The sequence below is a fragment of the Portunus trituberculatus genome, chromosome 47, assembly GCF_017591435.1.
Source record: "Portunus trituberculatus isolate SZX2019 chromosome 47, ASM1759143v1, whole genome shotgun sequence".
Classification (NCBI taxonomy): Eukaryota; Metazoa; Arthropoda; class Malacostraca; order Decapoda; family Portunidae; genus Portunus; species Portunus trituberculatus.
The window spans coordinates 6,973,209-6,994,991 of record NC_059301.1 but is presented as its reverse complement, the minus strand read 5'-3'; the positions used below and the strand labels follow the sequence as shown (position 1 = coordinate 6,994,991).

Below are 21,783 nucleotides of genomic sequence, written 5' to 3'. Positions count from 1 at the left end.
GTATAAACTAGTAAACCATATGGAAAAGATAGACAGACAAGATCTGGTAACACTGATGGAGGGTGGAAACAGATGAACAAGAGAACATTCCAAGAAAATCATGAAAAGTGTGAGGAACTTTAAGAAGTTCAGTTTTCCACACAGGACAGTGAATATTTGAAATGGATTAAGCGATGAGATTGTAACAGAAGAAAGTATGCACAAATTTAAGTAAAAGTTACATAAATGTAGATATGGAGACAGGTCACTATGAGCCCCACTCGAACCCTGTAACATACAACTAGGTAAATACAACTTGGTAAATATATATACACACACACACACACACATTATATACATATATATATATATATATACAGTAAAGTCCCGGGTTACGTCGGTCTCGAGTTACGTCAAACTCGTAGTTACATCAGTCCACTATAAGGCAATTTAAGATTAAAAAAATTGAAAATTTATAAATCGTAAAGTGCGGGATTTATTGTTATTGTTGGTGGTTGCCCGCCACACCGCCCACCTCACGCTTGAATACAATAACACCATGCCTCACTTCCACCACACCGTCGCCCCTGGCAAGAGTGTTATCCTACTTCTGCGTTTACTGACTCAAGTTCTTAGTATCTTGCTCAATGGCACCAAAGAGAAAACTTCTTAGTTACAGCAGTGATGCTAAGAAAAGGAAAACCATTACGCTACAAGAAAAAAGAGGACACAATTAAGACATGAGAAGGGAGGCAGCAGCTGTGTGTGTGGGAGGGAAGAAGAAAATGGGAAGCCCGTTACCATGACAACGGGGAGGTTGACGACCTTGAGGGCTTGCACACCCATCACAACAATAACAACTCCGGAGCCTTCGCCTGGGCCACACGACACTCGCAGCTGACTTGCACCGTCTGCGCCTGTCTGCTGATCCCTATTGCCATTTCCTATTGCATTTCCTGCCCCGCTGCCCACGCTTCTACTCCCACCGCACTGCACTATGTTCCCAGCTGTCCACCCTGGGCATCACAACATTCGACCTGCCCACCCTTCTGGCGGCCTCAGGCGTCCACCCCTCTCTGCAACCTGCAGTCCTCTTCGCGTTCGTGGCCCTAATCAACAACAAAAACAAGTTTGTGTTTCATATTCCTACATACTTGTAAATAATATAACAATATAACCTTTAACTTACCTGAATGACCATAAACAATGATTGGTTGAAAACTCCATAATATGCTTTGAAATGTACGGAAACTCGAGTTACATACAAAATCGACTTACGTCATGTTTCAGGAACGTAACTCTGACGTAAACTGAGACCTTACTGTGTATATATGTATATGTATATATATATATATATATATATATATATATATATATATATATATATATATATATATATATATATATATATATATATATATATATATATATATATATATATATATATATATATATATATATATATATATATATATATATATATATATATATATATATATATATATATATATATACATAGTAAGTCCTCGTTATACAGTACATATGCGTTCCTGAAAACCTTACTGTAAATTGAAATTACTGTATACAAAACCCATTATAGCATGTAATAATAGGGGATGCATTCCAGCACATCAAAAGTCATCCCTACAGATATTAAAATGCATGAAAATAATCATATAAAAAAAAATGTAAAGTACTGCGCAAAAGAAATAAACAAAATGTTTTTATTTACCTTTCACTCGCCATGTATTCTATCAAATGATGTCCCTCCCGAGGCTAAGGGACAATAGTATTTCAGCCCTTACTCATCTTCCGCTGAGTGGGCAGACAAGGACAAGACGTCATCGTCTGCACTGTCGGAAGCGGATATGGAAGGGCCAGCTGTAGCAGGGTCGGCAGGTGTGACAGGGACAGCATGCCTGAATGGCTTGAAGAACGAGTAGATGGAGGACTGTCTGATTTTTCTTGTTTTTTCATCATAGATTTCTTGATAAATCTTGTCACTTTTCTCTACGTCATGAGCCACTTTGCTACTCCTGGTAGGATTTGGGTCACATTCCTTCAGGGTTTCTAAAGCTTTTTCGATACCACCGAGACATTCTCTAAGAGTTTTGATGTCCAGGCCACACACAGGTTCTTCTTCTTCCTCGTCTCCCTCTTTTTCTACCTCCTGTGATGCCTTGTCTAGCTCTATAAGTTCATCATTTGAGAGAGGTTCAGCATGGCTTTCCAAAAGATCTTGAACATAATCATCATCAACTTCATCAAAGCCAGCCCAATGGCACAGATTTACTATGTCATTTCTGATCACACCGGTCGTCTTCAGCAAAGCCTGGGAAGTCATGTGCGCATTCTGACCATACTTTATTCCACGCCAAGTTCATGGTAGACATCTTCACTTCATCCCAAGATGACTTGATGTTATCTATGGCGTGCTTGATGTTATACGACTTCCACCATTCTCTGATAGTGGGCTTGCCAGGCCCATCTGTGCCCTTTATCAGTTGCTGCCTGGTTTGCCACTGGTAGTAAGCTTTAAATGTTTGCCATAATTATTATGAATATATTTGTGCTTACAATAGACCCCTTAATATTCCATTTATTCATCTAATTAGCAATGCATGTAAGTAATACGTAATGCAGTTAAAAAAAAAAAAAGGGGCGGAGGGGAAGAGATAACAGGCTCCAAGGGTGGTCAAGTTAAAGTCAGTACTGTGAGTGGTGGGTAAGTGTGGCGTGGATGACATCATCACCCCTGCTCCCCCACGCTGAGCCCTCTCGGATGACACGAGCAGATATTGTATCTGTGAATTTTTCTTACCGTATATCGAATCGAGGGTAGTAATTTCCAAATACCGTAAGTGTGAATTTACCAGATAAAGAACTACCATATAACGAGGACTTACTGTACATATATATATATATATATATATATATATATATATATATATATATATATATATATATATATATATATATATATATATATATATATATATATATATAAGTGTGTGTGTGTGTGTGTTATATATATATATATATATATATATATATATATATATATATATATATATATATATATATATATATATATTATTGGCTTTGGGAATATCTTTTATGATTCTAGTGACAGATTAAAATATTTCTACATGGTTAACTGGAGAAATACACATGAGAAACCAATATATTATCTTTCTAGACTTTATAAACAGTCCAAAGCATTAATGAATGCAAGCCAAAATTTGCCTCACCTGATAGCAGTGCCAATTAATTTCTTCCATGCTTCAGGAATGCCCTCAAAAGACTGTGTCTCCTTATTATATGTGACATGCACATTGTGTTGAACCTCATTAGGAGTGGATATTTCCACCTCATCTATAATGGAGCTTTCTCTTTTTCCAAACAACTTCGAAAATACTGCCTTCATCCTGGCCTGAAAGAAAAGAAACACATAAATGACATAAAAAAAAAATCAAGACATCATCTTAATCACCAGAAGCAACACACACACACACACACACACACACACACACACATACAGACAAAAAGAGATGTGTGGTGATATTTGGTGTGGAGGAGGATAAGACACCGAGTAAAATGGAGAGAGAGAAAAACATAAAAAAGGTGATAAATAATATCATTAATGTGGTGCAGGAGGAGGGAAAAGACCTAGTACAAGAAATAGAGGACTTCCATAGAATTGGAAAGTTCACAAGAGAAGGTATGAGGCCAATAAGAATCAAACTTAAGTCACAAAAGGATGTAGATGAATTGGTGGAGAAGTCATGGAGGCTAGCCCAGCAGGAAACAACAAGGAAGATTTGGTTGAGAAGAGATCTCGGTGAAAAGGAAAGAGAAATGTTAAATGAGTTGAGAAAGGAGGCTTTGAAAAAAATGAAGAGAGGACAGAAGAGGAGAAGAAAGAGTTTTCTGGAGAATCTTGGATATGAGACTGAGGAAGTGGTTCATAACCCAGAAAAGTACAGCAAGAAAGGACTAAAGAAACTTACGTATGAGCGGAATGTAATGTATTCCAACATAAATGGAGTGATATCGGGATTTTAGAACTCAACGATTACTTGAGGACAAGAACCCAGATATTGTGGGTCTTACTGAAACAAAACTGAGAGAGGAGAAGACCTGATGATGGTTGGAGAAGGAAATATAATGTTTGGAAAAGAAATAGAGTAGGTAAGATGGGAGGAGGAGTGATGTTGCTGGTTAAAAAGATATAAAGGTGGATCAAGTGAAAGAAGGTATGGGAAAGGCAGAAGTGCTAAAGATCAGAGCAGAAACTAATGAAGGAAAAAGAGGCACTACATAGTGGTGTACGTACCACCTAAGACAAATGCATGGTCAGTACAGGAATATGAAGAAATGATAAGTGATACAGGAACATGTCTGGAAGAAATGTTGGGTGGCTGTGAACGAACTATAATGATGGGAGATTTTAATTGTAAAGAGGTGTGTTGGGAGGACTGGTCAATGGAAGGATCAGAGACAACATGGGAAATACACTATTGACACTGGCAATGGAAAATGTGTTAACTCAGTGGGTCAAAGAAGATACTAGGTTTGGAGGAGAGGAGCATCGTCAAGACTGGACTTGGTCTTTAGTACAGAGCCAATGGTCATTGAGGAGATGAGGGTGGAGTGCCCTTTAGCAAAGAGTGATCATGCAGTTTTGGAGTTCAAGGTGATAGATGAAGAGAAATCTAGAAGAAATGAAGAATATAAAGTGGGAAGATGGAATTATGCCAAGACAGATTTTGGAAACCTAAAGAAATTCTTTCAAGAGACAAATTGGATGAAATTCAAGAGTGCTAAGGAGCAAATGAAAAGTGGAAGGAATTTATAAAAATATACAAAGAAGGTGAGAAAAATTTGTACCAATAAGACAACATAGAGAAGTTGGAAAGCAGGACTGGTTTAACGATAGATGTGAAAAGGCTAGAACAAGAAAAGAGGATGCATGGAAGAGGTGGAGAAGGAAAAGACGGATTAAGCAGTGGGAAAGTTACAAAAGAGCAAGAAATGAATATGTGTTGATTAGAAGAGAAGAAAGAAAGAAACAAGAAAAGGATATAATTGATAAATGTAAAGACCAACCAAGGCTTTTTACAGACATGTGAACAACAACATCAAAAATAGAGAAAGTATTGAAAGTTTAGAAGTAAATGGAGTATGCAGTGAAGATCCCAGGAAATGGCAGAGGCTATGAATGGATGCTTTCGGAAGGTATTCACAAAGGAGACTGCTTTTGACAAACCACTGGTAATGGAACAGAAAGGGATTATGAAGGAGTTTCAAGTAACTGTGGAGGAGATCAAGAATATGATGGGGAGTTTAGAAGTGAGAAAAGCTGTGGGACCTGATGGGGTATCAGGATGGATTTTAAGAGAATGCAGGAGCAACTGGCAGAAAAAGTTTGTGAAGTAATTGATGCCTCATTAAGGGAAGGTGTAGTGCCCCAAGACTGGAAAAGAGCTAACATTGTCCCAATCTATAAATCAGGTAACAAGAGAGACCCATTGAACTATAGACCAGTGTCACTTACAAGTGTGGTAGCTAAGATGTGTGAGAGGGTGGTGAAGAATAGATGGACAGACTTCTTGGAGAAAAATGACATACTTTGTGAGTGTCAATTTGGTTTTAGAAAAGGGCGTTCATGCACGACAAACCTGATATGTTACTATTCGAGGGTGATAGATGTAATACAGGAAAGAGATGGTTGGGCTGATGGAATATATCTGGATTTAAAAAAGGCCTTTGATAAGGTACCACACCGGAGACTGATCTGGAAACTTGAAATGGTAGGAGGAGTGCATGGCAGTTTACTAAAATGGATGGAAGACTTTTGGTAGGAAGAGAAATGAGAACAATAATTAAGGACAGACCATCAGAATGGGGCTTGGTGGAGAGTGGAGTTCCACAGGGATCAGTGTTGGCACCAGTAATGTTCGCGGTCTACATAAATGACATGGTGGATGGGGTGTCCAGTTATGTGAGCCTATTTGCAGACGATGCAAAATTGTTAAGAAAAGTGAGATGTGACAAAGATTGCGAACTACTCCAGGAAGACTTGGACAGAATATGGAAATGGAGCTGTACATGGCAAATGGAGTTCAACACGACAAAATGCAAGAAAATAGAGTTTGGCAAGAGTGAAAGAAGAATCAGGAGTATGTACAAGATAGGAAATGAAGACATAAAACCAGTCATGAAGAAAAAGACCTTGGGGTGACAATTACCAATGACCTATCGCCAGAGAGACATATAAACAAAATAATTGGAGAAGTATTGAACTTATTGAGGAACATAAGAGTGGCGTTCGTATATTTAGATGAAGAAATGATGAAGAAAATAATTACTGCAATGATAAGACCGAGGCTTGAATATGCAACAATACAGTGGGCTCGAACTTAAAGAAACACATAAGGAAACTAGAGAAAGTACAGAGGGCTGCAACAAAAATGGTGCCTGACTTAAGAGATTTGACTTATGAAGACAGACTGAAAAGAATGCAACTTCCGACCCTGGAAAACAGAAGAGAAAGGGGAGACCTGATAGCAATATACAGAGTGATGATTGGCATGGAAAAAATGGATAGGGAAGATCTGTGTATGTGGAATGAAAGAATGTCGAGAGGGCATGGGAAAAACTAAAATGGCCACTTATAGGAGAGATGTGAAAAAATATAGCTTCCCTCATAGAAGGGTGGAAGCATGGAATAGTTTAGACGTGGAAGTGGTCAACGCAAGGAATATTCATGATTTTAAGAAAAAGCTGGACATAAATAGATATGGAGACGGGACAACACGAGCATAGCTCTTTTCCCGTATGTTACAATTAGGTAAATACAATTAGGTAAATACACACACACACACACACACACACACACACGTGCCTCCTGCGCATGAACGGCATCTAAATAACACTCCACACACTAAGCAATATGCTTGAGTGAGAATAGTTATTGCTATAGAGGGGCGACCAGAGCGAGTGAACGAGTGTATAGAGTGAACGTAGCCTGGTGACGTGTACATGGGAGTGATCGGAGGTGGGAGAACCTCCACACTCCAAACGACAGAGCAGGAACCCACAAAAGCCAGCCATAGCAGCCGCCATCCAACCACACACAAACTACCAGGCCTGGCCCCAGTGACCACACACCCACATGTTCCCAGGAAAAGTAAGGAAAAATGGATAGACCAGTAAGGAATAAATTACCAAATTCAAAATATGTTGATGAGGCCCAGGGAGCAAAACCGAAAGTGGCCAGTCAAAGCATGAGTCCAGCTTCAACAAGGGCAACATTGCAAGGTAGATTGGTGATGTTGGAGAAGAGATTTGAGGAGTTAGTGAAGGAATTAAAAGTTCAGAGGAGTGAGGAGGAGCAGGATAGAGAATTCAAAGGCTTTGAAGGAAAGAGTTAAGAGACTGGAGGAAAATGAAAACGATTGGTGGATGAGAATGCATTTGAAGGTGGAGGTTGAAAAATACAAGAGACGGTTGGAGGAGAAAATGGAGAGAGTAGTAAAGGAGAAAGATGACTTTAAGGAAATGATTAGTGAGCAGAATGAAAGGCTTGAAAGGGAATGGGAACTGAAGAAAACACAATGGACTGAGTCGAGGGAAGCAGAGATGGTTGGATTACAAGAAATAATTAAAGATCAGTTGAAGGAAGACAAAAAAGAAAGGTCCAAGGAACTGGTTAATGTAATGAAGAATAAGGAAACATTGATAAGGAAATAGCAGAAAAGAAGAAGTGTGTTAATATTTGGGATGAAAGAACAAAATATAACATATAAGCCTAAGAGAATTAAGGAAGAATTAAAACGGTAAGAGATCTGTTCAAAAATCTAAATGATGATGAAAAAAAGACCTACAAGAAGAAGTGGAAGAGATCCATAGACTGGGTCCGTATAAGGAGGGAGTGAACAGACCGATTAAAGTAGTACTGAAGTCACAACAATCTGGAGGATGTCCTATATAGAACATCAAAGTTAAGAGAGATAGAAGGTTGTAAAGAGGTGTTTGTGAGAAAGAATAGAAATGAGGAAGAGAGGAGAAGATATAAGGAATTGGTGGAAGAGGCGAGAAGGAAAAATGATGAGCGGTCTGAGGAGGAAAGAGAAAGTTTTTGGAGAGTTATAGGAGAGAGAGTCAGAAAGTGGTATGTGGAAAGAAGGAATACGGAGGAACCCCTAGAGGGAGCAGTGGGTGGACCGTAATGTATACTAATATAGATGGGATACTGTCAAGTAGATTGGAATTGCAAGACTATATGATAGTGGAGAAGCCTGATATCGTGTGTTTGACTGAGACAAAATTGCATGAAAAAACAAAGATAAATTTGGATAATAAATATAATATATGGAGAAAGGATAGAGAGTAAAGGTGGAGGAGGAGTTATGATTATGACGAAGAAAGAAATAAATGTGGATAAGGTTTGGTATGGGAAGAACAATGCAGAAGTGATAAGCATAAGGATAAAAAGTGATGGAAAAGAATTAATAATCATGGTGACCTATGTACCTCCTAAAACAAATTCTTGGACATTAAGGAATACGACAATATGATCAAGGATACTTTACAGAGTTTGGAAAGTGTATTATCTGGAAAAGAAAGGTGATACTAGTAGGAGATTTTAATTGTAAGGAGGTGGATTGGGAAAATCTAGTAAGTGGTGTTGGAGAAGAAGCATGGGAGAGAGATTTCTTAATCTAATGATGGAAAATATGATGGAACAGAGGGTGAAGGAAAATACTAGATATAGAGGAGATGATGAACCGGCTAGACTGGATTTGGTGTTAACAAGAGAAGTGTACCTATGTGGAGATATACAATACAAGTGTCCTTTGGGAAAGAGTGATCATGTGGTTATGGAAATGCAGATAGCAACAACACAGCGAAGGAAGGACGAGACATACAGGAGTGGTAGATTGAATTATAGAAAGATGGACACAGAAAGTTTGAAAAATTATTTCAGAAAATTAGATTGGGAGGAGATGTTACAAATCAGAGAAGTGCAAAAGAAATATGAGATTTTTATGAAATATTATAAAGAAGGAGTTATGAAATTTGTACCAAAGTATAAACCAAGAGAGGAAGGAAGAAAGGATTGGTTTAATGCAACTTGTGTTAAGGCTAAGGAAAAGAGAGATGTGGCTTGGAAAAGATGGAAAAGAGCAGGAATATACTAAATAAGGAGAATTATAGAGTGGCAAGAAATGAGTATGTGAGGGTAAGGAGGAGGAAGAAAGAAAATTTGAAAAGATATTGTAGACAAGAGTAAGGAACATCCAAAATTGTTTTACAGGTTCATAAATGGTAAACTTAAAAGAGAGAGTCCATTGAAAGATTAAAAGGAGAGCAAGGGATAGTAGATGACCCTAAGAATATAGCGGAATTGCTAAATAATAGGTTTCAGCAAGTATTTACTAAAGAAACAATGTTTGTAAAGCCACAGAATGTACAAGGAAATGTGCACATGGAGGACATTAAGATACCTAAAAGGAGTTATATAAAATGTTGGAGGAACTTAAAGATGATAAAGCGATGGGACCAGATGAAGTTTCAGGAAAATTATTGAAGGAGTGTAGAGAAGAATTGATTGATCCATTATATGATATTATAAGGTGCTCATTAGAAACAGGGAAGTACCAGTAGAGTGGAAGAGAGCTGAAGTGGTGCCCATTTATAAGGGAGGCAGTAAGGAAGAGCCTCTTAACTATAGACCTGTGTCTCTAACAAGTGTGGTCGGTAAGATTTGTGAGAGGGTGATAAAGAAATATTGGATACGGTTCCTGGAGGATCATAAGTTATTATCGGATCATCAATTTGGCTTCAGGAAAGGGAGGTCATGTGTAACAAATCTACTGAGCTTTTATTCAAGAGTGGTTGACAAAATACAGGAGAGAGAGGATGGATGGACTGTGTATATTTGGATTTAAAGAAAGCTTTTGACAAGGTACCTCACGAGAGACTGTTATGGAAAGTAGAGATTTATGGAGGACTGAAAGGAAAAGTGTTAAAGTGGATGGAAAACTACTTGAGATGGAGGGAGATGAGAACGGTAATAAGGGATGCAAAGTCGGACTGGTTGGTGGTGGAGAGTGGAGTCCCACAAGGCTCAGTGCTGGCACCAATACTTTTCCTGGTATATATAAATGACATGCCAGAGGAGTAAACAGTTATATTAATTTGTTTGCGGATGATGCGAAGTTGTGTAGGTGTGTGAAGAGTGAAGAAGATTGTGAAATTTTACAGGCAGACCTGGATAAGATTTGGGAGTGGAGCAAGAGGTGGCAAATGGAATTTAATCTGAGCAAAAGTCATGTGATGGAGATGGGAAAGAGTGGAAGACGGCCAAGAGGGTCATATAAGATGGGTGAAGAAGTAGTGTTGAAAAAGGTGGAAAAGGAAAAGGATTTGGGAGTGATAATACAAGACCATGGGCAGTTTGAGGCTCATATTGATAAGATGTTTGGAGAAACGTATAATTTGATAAAAATATTGGATTAGCCTTCCATTATATGGATAAAGATATGATGAAGAAATTAATTAGTATGGTAATTAGACCAAGATTGGAATATGCTGGAGTGGTTTGGTCCCCTTATAAAAAGAAGCATATAAGGAAGTTGGAGAGATTGCAGAGAATGGCAACAAAATGGTTCCGGAATTGGCAGAAATGACCTATGAGGAGAGATTAAAAGAAATGAATTTGCCTACCTTGGAACAAAGAAGAGAAAGAGGAGATTTAATACAGGTTTATAAACTGTTGAATGGACTGGATGAAGTGGATAATGAGCAAATGATGTTGAGAGAGGAAAACTTAAGTAGAACTACAAGATCGCATAGTAAAAAGATAGCCAAGGGAATATGCTTGAAGGATGTGAAAAAATATAGTTTCCCACAAAGATGTGTGGAGGTGTGGAATGGTTTGAGTGAGGAGGTGGTGTCAGCAAGGAGTGTGCATAGTTTTAAAGGAAAGTTGGATGTGTGTAGATATGGAGACGGGGCCACACGAGTATGATACCCAGGCCCTGTAAAATTACAACTAGGTGAATACAACTAGGTGAATACACACACACACACACAGTATTGGCACCAATACTTTTCCTCATTTATATTAACGACATGCCAGAAGGAGTGAACAGCTACATAAATTTGTTTGCGGATGATACGAAACTGTGCAGAGTTATAAAGCAAAAGGAGGATTGTGAAATACTGCAAGAAGACCTAAATAAGATCTGGGAATGGAGTAAGAAGTGGGAAATGGAATTCAATGTGAACAAAAGCCATGTCATGGAAATGGGAAAGAGTGAAAGACGACCTGTGGGAATCTATAAGATGGGAGATGGTGTAGAACTGGAGAAAGTCAAAAGGAAAAGGACTTAGGAGTGACGATGGAAGAAAACAATCAACCAGTAAGCCATATTGATAGAATTTTTAGAGAAACATATAATTTGCTGAGGAATATTGGAGTAGCATTTCACTACATGGACAAAGAAATGATGAAGAAATTGATAAATACTATAATAAGACCTAGATTGGAATATGCAGGAGTAGTGTGGACCCCTCATAAAAGAAACACATAAGAAAATTGGAGAGGCTACAAAAAATGGCTACAAGAATGGTCCCAGAACTTGAAGGGATGACATATGAGGAGAGACTAAAGGCTATGGATCTACCAACCTTGGAACAAAGAAGGAGAGAGGAGACCTGATACAAGTCTATAAATTGATCAACGGAATGGACCAAGTGGATAATGAGAAACTGATCTTGAGAGAAGAATATGACATCCGAAGCACAAGATCGCATAGTAAAAAGCTGAGAAAGGGAAGATGTCTGAGAGATATTAAAAAATATAGTTTCCCGCAGAGATGTATTGAGACATGGAACAGTTTAGATGAAGAAGTAGTGTCTGCAAAGAGTGTGCACACTTTTAAAGTAAGATTGGATAAGTGTAGATATGGAGAAGGGGCCACACGAGCATAAAGCCCAGGCCCTGTAAAACTACAACTAGGTAAATACAACTAGGTAAATACACACACACACACACACACACACACACACACACACACACACACACACACACACACACACATGTAAACACACACAAACTGTTAAATAGTAAATTTCAGGTCTTTACTAAGGAAAACAAATTTGAAAGGCCACAGGGTAATAGAGAGACCGTCTATATGAAAGAGATTAAAACTAACCAAGCTTGAAAAAAAAGAGTTGATGAAGGAATTGGATGAAGAAAAGGCAATGGGACTAGATGAAGTATCAGGCAGAATACTGAAAGAATGTAGGGAAGAACTAGCAAGTCCTATATACAACATCATAAAATGCTCAATAGAAAATGGAACAGTGCCAGTAGAATGGAAAAGAGCTGAGGTGGTTCCCATATATAAGAGCGGAAGGAAGGAAGAACCTTTAAATCACAGACCGGTATCACTAACTAGTGTAATATGCAAGATGTGTGAAAGAGTAATAAAGAAACAATGGATCGAGTTCCTTGAATACAACAAATCATTATCAAATTGCCAATTTGGTTTTAGAAAGGGTCGGTCGTGTGTAATAAATTTACTGAATTTCTACTCTAGAATAGTTGATGAAGTACAAGAGAGAGAGAGAGGGATGGGTTGACTGCATTTATTTGGATTAAAAACAAAAAAAGCGTATGATAAGTGCCACATGCATATATATATATATATATATATATATATATATATATATATATATATATATATATATATATATATATATATATATATATATATATATATATATATATATATATATATATATATTAAAGAGAGAGAGAGAGAGAGAGAGAGAATGATTCATGATTAATAGTGAGGAAGCATAACATCCTTCTGGAAATTCCAAAGCATGCACCGCATAACGAAGGCGTGAATTACTATTGAGATAAATGTGATCGGTGTTCTTTGTATGAACGCCTTGTATGTCAAATACGGATGGCACACAGCAATTATCTTTTCTGACCACTTCTGTTGTGGTGGAAGAATCCTATATTCATAATGCATTAATCTAGAATAAGAAAGCATTATCGCCAAACATACTCTTGTGTATCTATCTTCATTCTTTCAAGCAGAATATTCTACATAGTTTGTTGCTTCTTCATAAATTAGGAGAAGATAATGCAAAAGTTTTTCTTACCTTATGTAGCTTAGTGATCCACGTTATCAAATCACAGAGAGGTTAAATAATGTCCTAGCCTTTGTTTTACTAAACGTACTTGTACTTTCTTATGTAATAATTGATCATTTAAATTAAACAAACAATAATGTTAGAACATAGACCTGGAACCTTTCACACTTAAAGAAAGGTTATTTGTTTCTGTGGCAGGCTAGGCAACAGCCACGGCCAGCACCTCGATCCACACCCAAGATACCCAACCTGCGCGCTGAGCCACTGACACACACGCTGACGCCTACATGAAGGTGTTTGCCAATTTGTGTCTAACTGCATTGATACCACTATATATTCACAGTATCACCACAGGTGCTCACCTTGCCCGAGTAACCAAGCACATGACATATCCAAAAGTTCTTACCGATGGTGCAGTGCGTAGTAGAGTGGCAGTAATGACGCTAGGCACTGTGGCTTCCTGTGTGCGCTGTGGGTTCTGATAACAAGATAAGGTTCCAGATAGGTTGTTAACTTGTTATTATTATTATATATATATATATATATATATATATATATATATATATATATATATATAGAGAGAGAGAGAGAGAGAGAGAGAGAGAGAGAGAGAGAGATTTATGGCAAAGACATATCTGCGTCAAATTTCCTCAAAATGCTCACGAATGACGCACCTTCAGAACAGCCTGCCCATCTGCCACATACAAGTAGACGCATATCAACTCATTGCATCGTCTTAACTAATGCCATCATGGAGGCTTTTTATGCAGTGCCGTGACCTCCCATAGCGGGTGGCACCACACAGACATGCGTCACTCATAGAAAGGTGAACATGTAAGAGCCTAAGCTTGTGGACGTGCGCTAGTGACTATGCTGGCCTCAAGCGACTGTTATAAAACAGAGAGAGAGAGAGAGAGAGAGAGAGAGAGAGAGAGATTGTTTTTATTTATAAGTACTGTGAAGACCAGAGTAATTAGGACTTAAGTTTGCCATTCGCCCTGATTGCATACCGCTCTGCCCGGCAAACATGAGGCAACGGACTACATGCCAGCCCGTTTAATTTGTGGTCAAGAGATGCGGCTACCCATTGACCTGGCAACAGGAAGGCCACCGGGTGAGCAGCTGCCTAGTGAAGTGCCTGACTATGTGAATGAGGTGCAGAAGCGCATGCTCACTACTCAGGACACTCTGGCAGCGAATTTGCAGATAGTTGGACAGGTCATGTGGGGTCACTATGAAAAGCGCATGTGTGGCACTCAGAATGCTGTAGGAGACCTCGTGTGGTTGTACAACCCCAGGAGAACACAGGAAAGAGTTCCTAAGCTCCAGTCACCCTGGGAGTGACCATACACTGTGCTGGATCGAGGTGCTATCTGCAGTCACCCATAAGATCCGCCAGACTCCAAGAGTGCGAACACGTATCGTTCACGTCGACCAGTTGTGGGCATATCCACTACCTGGACAGTTTACTTGGGGGGACGCTGAGGCCCAGAGTGAGGGTAAGTGCTGACAATCCCCAAGAATAAGGTGGTGGTGATCCCGTCGTCCTGCGTGAGTTCCAGTGCAATAGTGACAGTGACACTGGTGACACTGAAGGCGTGTGTGCGTGTGTGTAAGAGAGCGCGTGACGCTGATGGTGATAGTGATGCTGGTGGCATTTGCGCAGTGCCTAAGAGTGTAATGACGCTAATAGTGACAGTGAAGTTGAAAGCAAGGTATCTCACCGGCTAAGTCGCCCTTGTTAGAACACGAGGATGCCAACCTTGTGGAGTGAGTATGAAACTGCAAGCGATACTGACATTTGAAATCGGTAAAGTTTTGTGAAAGGGGAGGGCAGTGTTGCGCAGGAAAGAGAATCGAATCCCCTATAAGTGATGGATCCTCGTCATTGTTTTTCGACAGGAGCTGAGGGAAGGCCGTGGCTGAGATCTGGGGTGGAATTCACGAAACTTTAACAACAGGCTAGCAACACGCGTTGTTTGTAAAAAAACAACGTACCAAAATAATGGGGCCGGATCCAAGAAACCTTCATAGCAACCTCCTGCTCACATACCAACCTCCGTAAAATATCATCCACAAAGATTCGTTAGTCATATTATATAGTATAGTCAAAATTCTTACCTTTTTCATTGTCCAAATCAATAGATTTCAAACTTGTAGTATGCTGTATTCAGGAGACTCATAACAGTATTGCAAAATTGAAAAAAAATTTTTGACCAACTTCTAAAATTATCCATACATGATATTTAAAAGTAAATGCAGAATGTAATCATTAATATAATAATCAATGTTATATGCATCTGTATATGCGTGGGATTTAATAATGGAACTAAACCACGGCCTTCGTATACAGGCCTGAGGGATCAGATGTGACGTCAGCACAAGTAGGCCATCGCCGCGCCGCTCTGCTCATCTCTTTTCCCATAAATGTTCTATCATTTCTGTTTTTATCGATGATCTATCTCTTTTGTCTTACAATATAAACGTATGATGATGATATTTTGCATTATTTTACCTGAACCATATATTTTACTTAGATTTTTTTATTAATTTCAAAATTTTTAGTAGTCAGCTAAATAATAGCATAAACCCTATACACCAACACCTGTGGTGATAACGTTTATATATATATATATATATATATATATATATATATATATATATATATATATATATATATATATATATATATATATAATACACATCCTTTAGACCAGTGATAGTCAACCTGGTGCATGGTGCACCCAGGGTGCATGATTTTTCAAAGGGTACATGGAAATAATGGGGTACATGGAGGGTACATGACAAGGCTAGTGTGTACAAGAATGCACACTACGAAAAGGTGTTTTAGGAAGAAAATTGTAAGTGTAATGTAAGAAATTAATTTAAATTGAGATTATAGTATTAAAAATATGTGTATTATATTAGTATATTACACTCAGTATTAACTATAGTTACTATACACAGTATAAAGAGCCATTCCCCAGATAGGCAGATACTGCCCCAAAGTGTGGGGAAAAGTATGAGGAATTTGGTATAGGTACTTTTCACGACGGGTTTTGTGACACAATTCGCGCCTCACGGGTTGGCAACATTGCAGCTTGCGGGCCTGCGGCGGTGTACTGGTATTAGACGTGTCACTGGCGCTGGTAGTAGAGGTATACACTCAGTACAGTGCTACCCTCATTCTACCTTCACGTTCCTTCGGACGCACAGTCAAGTTGACTCGACTTAACCACTCAAAATCGCTCGTATATTGGTGAGTAGTAAATAATGATAGGTGGATGGAAGGAAACACGGGTATGCAGATCAGACAATTTCTCATTTAATTTCGCTGTTGCTTCTTTCCCCTGAAGAAGCAACAACGAAAATACTCGGGAAATTAACTCTGATGTACACTTGTACAGTACATACCCGTGTCGTGTTTCCTTCCATTCACCTATCCACACATGTCACAATGTCTTGAATATGAGTTAATTTGTGTTTGTGGCATGTAGACGGCGAGAAGTACCAGACTGGGTGCATTATGATTATATAATTATTTTCAGGGGCACTCATAGGATATTTTACCAGGATAGACGAGGCTAAAACTAGAGTAGTTATTATTATTATTATTATTATTATTATTATTATTATTATTATTATTATTATTATGCAGGAATATACTGAGATGGCAGAATATAGCATGGTAGATTTGTAATAAAACAAAGCTTATTGGAGAATTTGTTTTTTTCCTGCAGATGGCTTTGCTCAAGTACTTCAAGAAACCCGGTGTTACTGATGAACTACGACCTGAGGAACTGGATAAAAGGCAAACAACAAGTGATGAAAATGGACAGGAAGATCACCCAACTGGATCAGTTTTACCAACACCGAAGAATGGCGGTGAAACGAGCTTCAAGCAAAAAAGGCATCATCCATCAAGTACGTCCATTCAATTGAAATCAAAGCGAAGGAAGTGCAATAATGACTATGTGAAGTATGGATTTTATTTGCCAAATGAAGAGGAGCAGAATCCTTATCCAGCTACTCAGTGTCTCTTCTGTTCTGCGAAGTATAAAAATTCAAATCTTGTACCTTCCAAGCTACTGTCCCATCTCAAAATGCAACACAGTGAGCATAAAAATAAGTCAAAGGAGTTCTTTGAAGCAACTCGAGCTGAACTCAAAAAGCAACAACGCTCCTTCGATAGCATTATGGTCCATCAAGAAAAGGAAGAGAAGTCCCTTCTAATGACATCAATGGAAATAGCACATATACTTATGAAAAATAAGAAACCTTTCACTTTAGCTGAGACAGTCATTCTTCCATGCTTAGAAATAGCTGCCCAGCATCTTCATGGAGGCAAGAAACCACGTGATAAGGTTCGGAGTATTCCACTTTCAGACTCCTCAATGAAACGTCGATCTGTGGCAGTCGCTGAAGATTTGAAGGATCAGCTACTTACAAGGCTCAGGGCAGCACCCTGGTTTGGTTTGCAGTTCGATGAAACCACTGACATTGTAAATGTTGCTCAACTTTTAGCTTACTGCCGCTTTCCTGACAGTCAGTCCAAGAAAATTGTAGAACATTTCCTATTTTGTTTACCACTAGGTGTGCAGACAACAGCAGAGGAAATATTCACCAAGATAAATGAGTTTATGGTCAAGAATAATCTGAGCTGGAAAAAATGTGCTTGTGTTACCACAGATGGGGCTGCAGCAATGGTTGGAAGTAAGAAAGGTGTTGTTAAGAAAATTAAGGATGTTGCTCCCAGCTGCTGTTCTATTCACTGTATAATACATCGGGAGGCATTGGCTGCCAAGAATTTACTGTCAAATGTGGGGAAAAGTGATTTTGACGAAATCATCAGTGATGTGGTAAAGATAGTGAATAATATCCGTGCAAAAGCAAAAAAGAGTCGCATGTTTGAACAGCTTTGCAAGGAAATGGATGCAGAATTTTCTAAGCTCCTACTTCATGCAGAAGTTCGTTGGCTGTCTTGTGGCAAAGTGTTGAACAGATTTCTAACACTAAGAGAAGAAGTGTGTGTATTTCTGACAGAAGAAGAAGACGAAAGGGCTGTCAAGCTCCAGGACAACTACTGGATTGCCAGATTATCATACATGGCTTCTATCTTTGAGAAACTGAATCAATTAAACCTATCCCTTCAAGGCTTTGGTGGGGATATTTTTGATGTCACTGGCAAGATTGAAGCTTTCAAGTTAAAGATTGGGTTATGGAAAAGAAAAGTTGAAACTAAGGACTTCGGTAGTTTCTCCTTCCTTGATCAGTTCTTGAAAGAGTGCAACTGGGAAGTGCTATCTCCTTCGCTGGAAGAAAATATTAAGGATTTTGTTATTTTTCATCTGGACAGTCTGGAAAAGAAGTTTAGTATCTATTTCCCTGATCAAGAGGCAAGAGCACTCGAAGAATGTATGTGGATTGTGAACCCTTTGTCTCAGCTAATACCAGATTAGCCAATCTGGAATCATTGACACCTACTTTGCTAGAACTGTCCACTGATTTTGCACAGAAGTCATCATTCCATGAATTCTCCTACTATGGAGATTTCTGGTGCTCACTTTTAGGAATTCCAGAGTACCAAGAACTTGCACGAATGGCCATGACTTATCTAGTGCGGATGCCAACAACATATCTGGCAGAGAAAGGCTTCTCTAATCTGGTGGATATTAAAACAAAAAAGCGAAACCAGTTACAAGATGTGGATTCTCTGATGAGGGGGGCACTGGAAAGTGAAATAAAACCTCGCTTTGAAAAGATTGTTGGAACAATGCAGCAGCAACCCAGCCACTGAATATAAAACCTTTTTAATTTGCTGTTTTATAACTTGTGTGTATACAATGTGATATTCCATTTGTATTTTTTTTTCAAACCATTTGAAAAATCACATTATTTGTACATTTAAAAATAGAAATACAAAAGGTATACACATATAATTATATTGTTTTATTATACAGTTACCACCTATATAATTGTTTAGGACCAAGTAGCTATTTTTTATATTTAAAATAGAGACCTAATACTTTTATTTATATATTTTCGGTCTTAAAAATAAAAAACTGTGATTTTTTTTTTTTTTTTTTTTTTTTTTTTTTTTTGTCGACGGCGCTAGGGTACATGAATTTTTCAAGAGCTCCCGGAAGGGTGCATGATCTTAGAAAAGGTTGAAGAACACTGCTTTAGACCAGCAAGTTAAAAACACACCCTTTAGACCAGCAAGCTAAAAACATCCCCTTTAGACCAGCAAGATAAACATCCCCTTTAGACCAGCAAGATAAACATCCCCTTTAGACCAACAAGATAAACATCCCCTTTAGACCAACAAGATAAACATACCCTTTAGACCAGCAAGATGAACATCCCCTTTAGACCAGCAAGATAAACATCCCCTTTAGACCAGCAAGATAAACATACCCTTTAGACCAACAAGATAAACATACCCTTTAGACCAGCAAGCTAAAAACAACCCCTGCAGACCAACAAGCTGAAAACACTCCTTTTAGACCAACAAGCTAAACCCCCCTTTAGACCAGCAAGCTAAAAACACCCCTTTAAACCAGCAAGCTAAAAACACCCTCTTTAGACCCCTTTAGATAGGTTAGGGCAGGCTAGGGTTAGGTTATTGCCCACCTTCCTCTGTTTATCTTACCAACAATTAATTTGCATAAAAGCTGTTCTTGATTTCAAAACATTTATGTTGATCAATACATTTGTTTCATTACCTACCCTAACCTACCCTTACCTATCCTAACCAAACCTAAGGTAGTACTCGAGTAGCCAAGGTTCCTTATGTTCACCTACACTAAATATATCATAAACTGATATCATCACATCATTATACAGGGTGTAACACGAGTTTCTGCGAATACTTCTAGGAGGCGAAAGAACAAGTTATTCTAAGTAAAAAATGTTCTATACTCATATGACTTTTGAGGCTTTGTTTAGTCGTGGGGTGAAATTTACGTGTGGCTGGTACGGGCGATTGTTTTATTTCGTAGAAACACCATGTCCACCTTACTGTAAGTGTGTGGTACTTTCAACAGAGATTTTTTTGTCTGTCAAAATCATGCAGTACCATCGAAATTTATTAACCGTCAATCTTGGTGTGAAATTCCGAACAGCTGATCTGCTGCTAGCCTCCCTCAGGCAGGCAAGGTGTCCCCGTATAGCCTATTACTTTATTTGTCAGTAATTACAGACATTCTAACACTGTGTCAGATTTATCTGTAAATTACCTCTCAGTCAATACTACTCGTCTCATTGCAGAATATTGCTGTACCCCAAAACTTGTAGAAATGATAGCGAGTTATGCAGATTGTTCGATAGTGAAAAGTAGTGGGTTATTCAATCATTTCTGCAAATTTGTGGGTGTTACAGTATCCCATGATCAGACAAGTGGTATTAAAGATTAGGAATTTACCGGTAAACATTACACAATGTTAACATGTCTGTAATTAGTGACAAATAAAATAAAAGGCTACCCACCTCCCCTGGCAGGAAGGCGGTAGTGAGGCTATCTAGCAGAAAATTAGCTGTTTGAAATTTCACGTTAAGACGGTGACGGTAAATAAATTTTTATTGTGCTGTGTGATTTTCTAAAGGAAGAAAATATATACAAAATGCCACACACGCCCGGTAGCTCAGTGGTTAGAGCGCTGGCTTCACAAGCCAGAGGATCGGGGTTCGATTCCCCGGCCGGGTGGAGATATTTGGGTGTGTCTCCTTTCACGTGTAGCCCCTGTTCACCTAGCAGTGAGTAGGTACGGGATGTAAATCGAGGATTTGTGACCTTGTTGTCCCGGTGTGTGGTGTGTGCCATTTCTCAGGCCTATCCGAAAATCGGAAATAATGAGCTCTGAGCTCGTTCCGTAGGGTAACGTCTGGCTGTCTCGTCAGAGACTGCAGCAGATCAAACAGTGAAACACACTTACAGTAAGGTGGAGTAAGTTGATATAGTGTTTCTATAACATAAAACACCCGACCGGCCCAGCCGGTGTAACAGTCACCCCACCACATGCACTTGAATTTCACCCCACGACTAAACAAACTTGTACTTTCACCTCTAGAAGTATTCGCAGAAACTCGTGTTACACCCTGTATTATAATGTGGATAAAACTATACTAGTTGTATACAATAAACATTGGTTTAGTTTACTTACCTTGGTGCTTTTGGTTGGGGTGGTCTGCTTGCTTGATAGCATGAAGCCAAGACCGCGCAAGCTTCTCTTCTTTTGGGAATGAAAATAAGCACACCTTTGGCCCACTTTTGTAATTCCCTTTACATAAAGGAACGCAACACTTGTAAGGCATGGCAGAAGGCCTAGTGAGTGCACCAAAACCACTTAAAACAAGACCACGGCGGAGTTCCAAAACACTCCCGACACACCCAGTATACGCGGATGGCCTACTCGCACTGACGTCACGGCCGCGTGACGTCACATCCATCATGCCTCTGCTGTCTCCACTCTCCAAGCGCACGGGTTCGAATCCTGTCCACGGTTCGAGTGTAGGTGAAGTTTCCTCACTCAAGGCAACGGTTTCCTAGCGGGTGGGCATTGAGATAGGAGGTACCCCAAAAAGTACCCCCTTTAGTCCATATAGATTCCCGTGAAAACCCCA

The 21,783-nt window shown here is 39.0% G+C and overlaps 1 protein-coding gene across 5 annotated transcripts in view; it reads right to left on the bottom strand.

Moving 5' to 3' along the window:
• Positions 1 to 21,556, bottom strand: part of LOC123498003 (serine/threonine-protein kinase PAK 2-like) — a 77,473-nt gene extending 55,917 nt beyond the window's left edge. Inside the window, exons 1-3 of one of the 5 annotated variants that reach the window (XM_045245072.1) lie at positions 13,836 to 13,935; positions 13,568 to 13,639; positions 3,231 to 3,412 (exon numbers count right to left, since the gene is read on the bottom strand). In XM_045245072.1, the coding sequence (XP_045101007.1) occupies positions 3,231 to 3,406 (176 nt within the window). In that variant the 5' untranslated portion in view covers positions 3,407 to 3,412; positions 13,568 to 13,639; positions 13,836 to 13,935. Of the gene's footprint in view, positions 1 to 3,230; positions 3,413 to 13,170; positions 13,375 to 13,523; positions 13,544 to 13,567; positions 13,640 to 13,835; positions 13,936 to 14,618; positions 14,728 to 21,323 lie in introns of those variants that run through there. The other 4 variants (XM_045245070.1, XM_045245074.1, XM_045245073.1 and 1 more) reach the window with 4 other exon arrangements.
• Between the last annotated feature and the right edge of the window lie 227 nt (positions 21,557 to 21,783).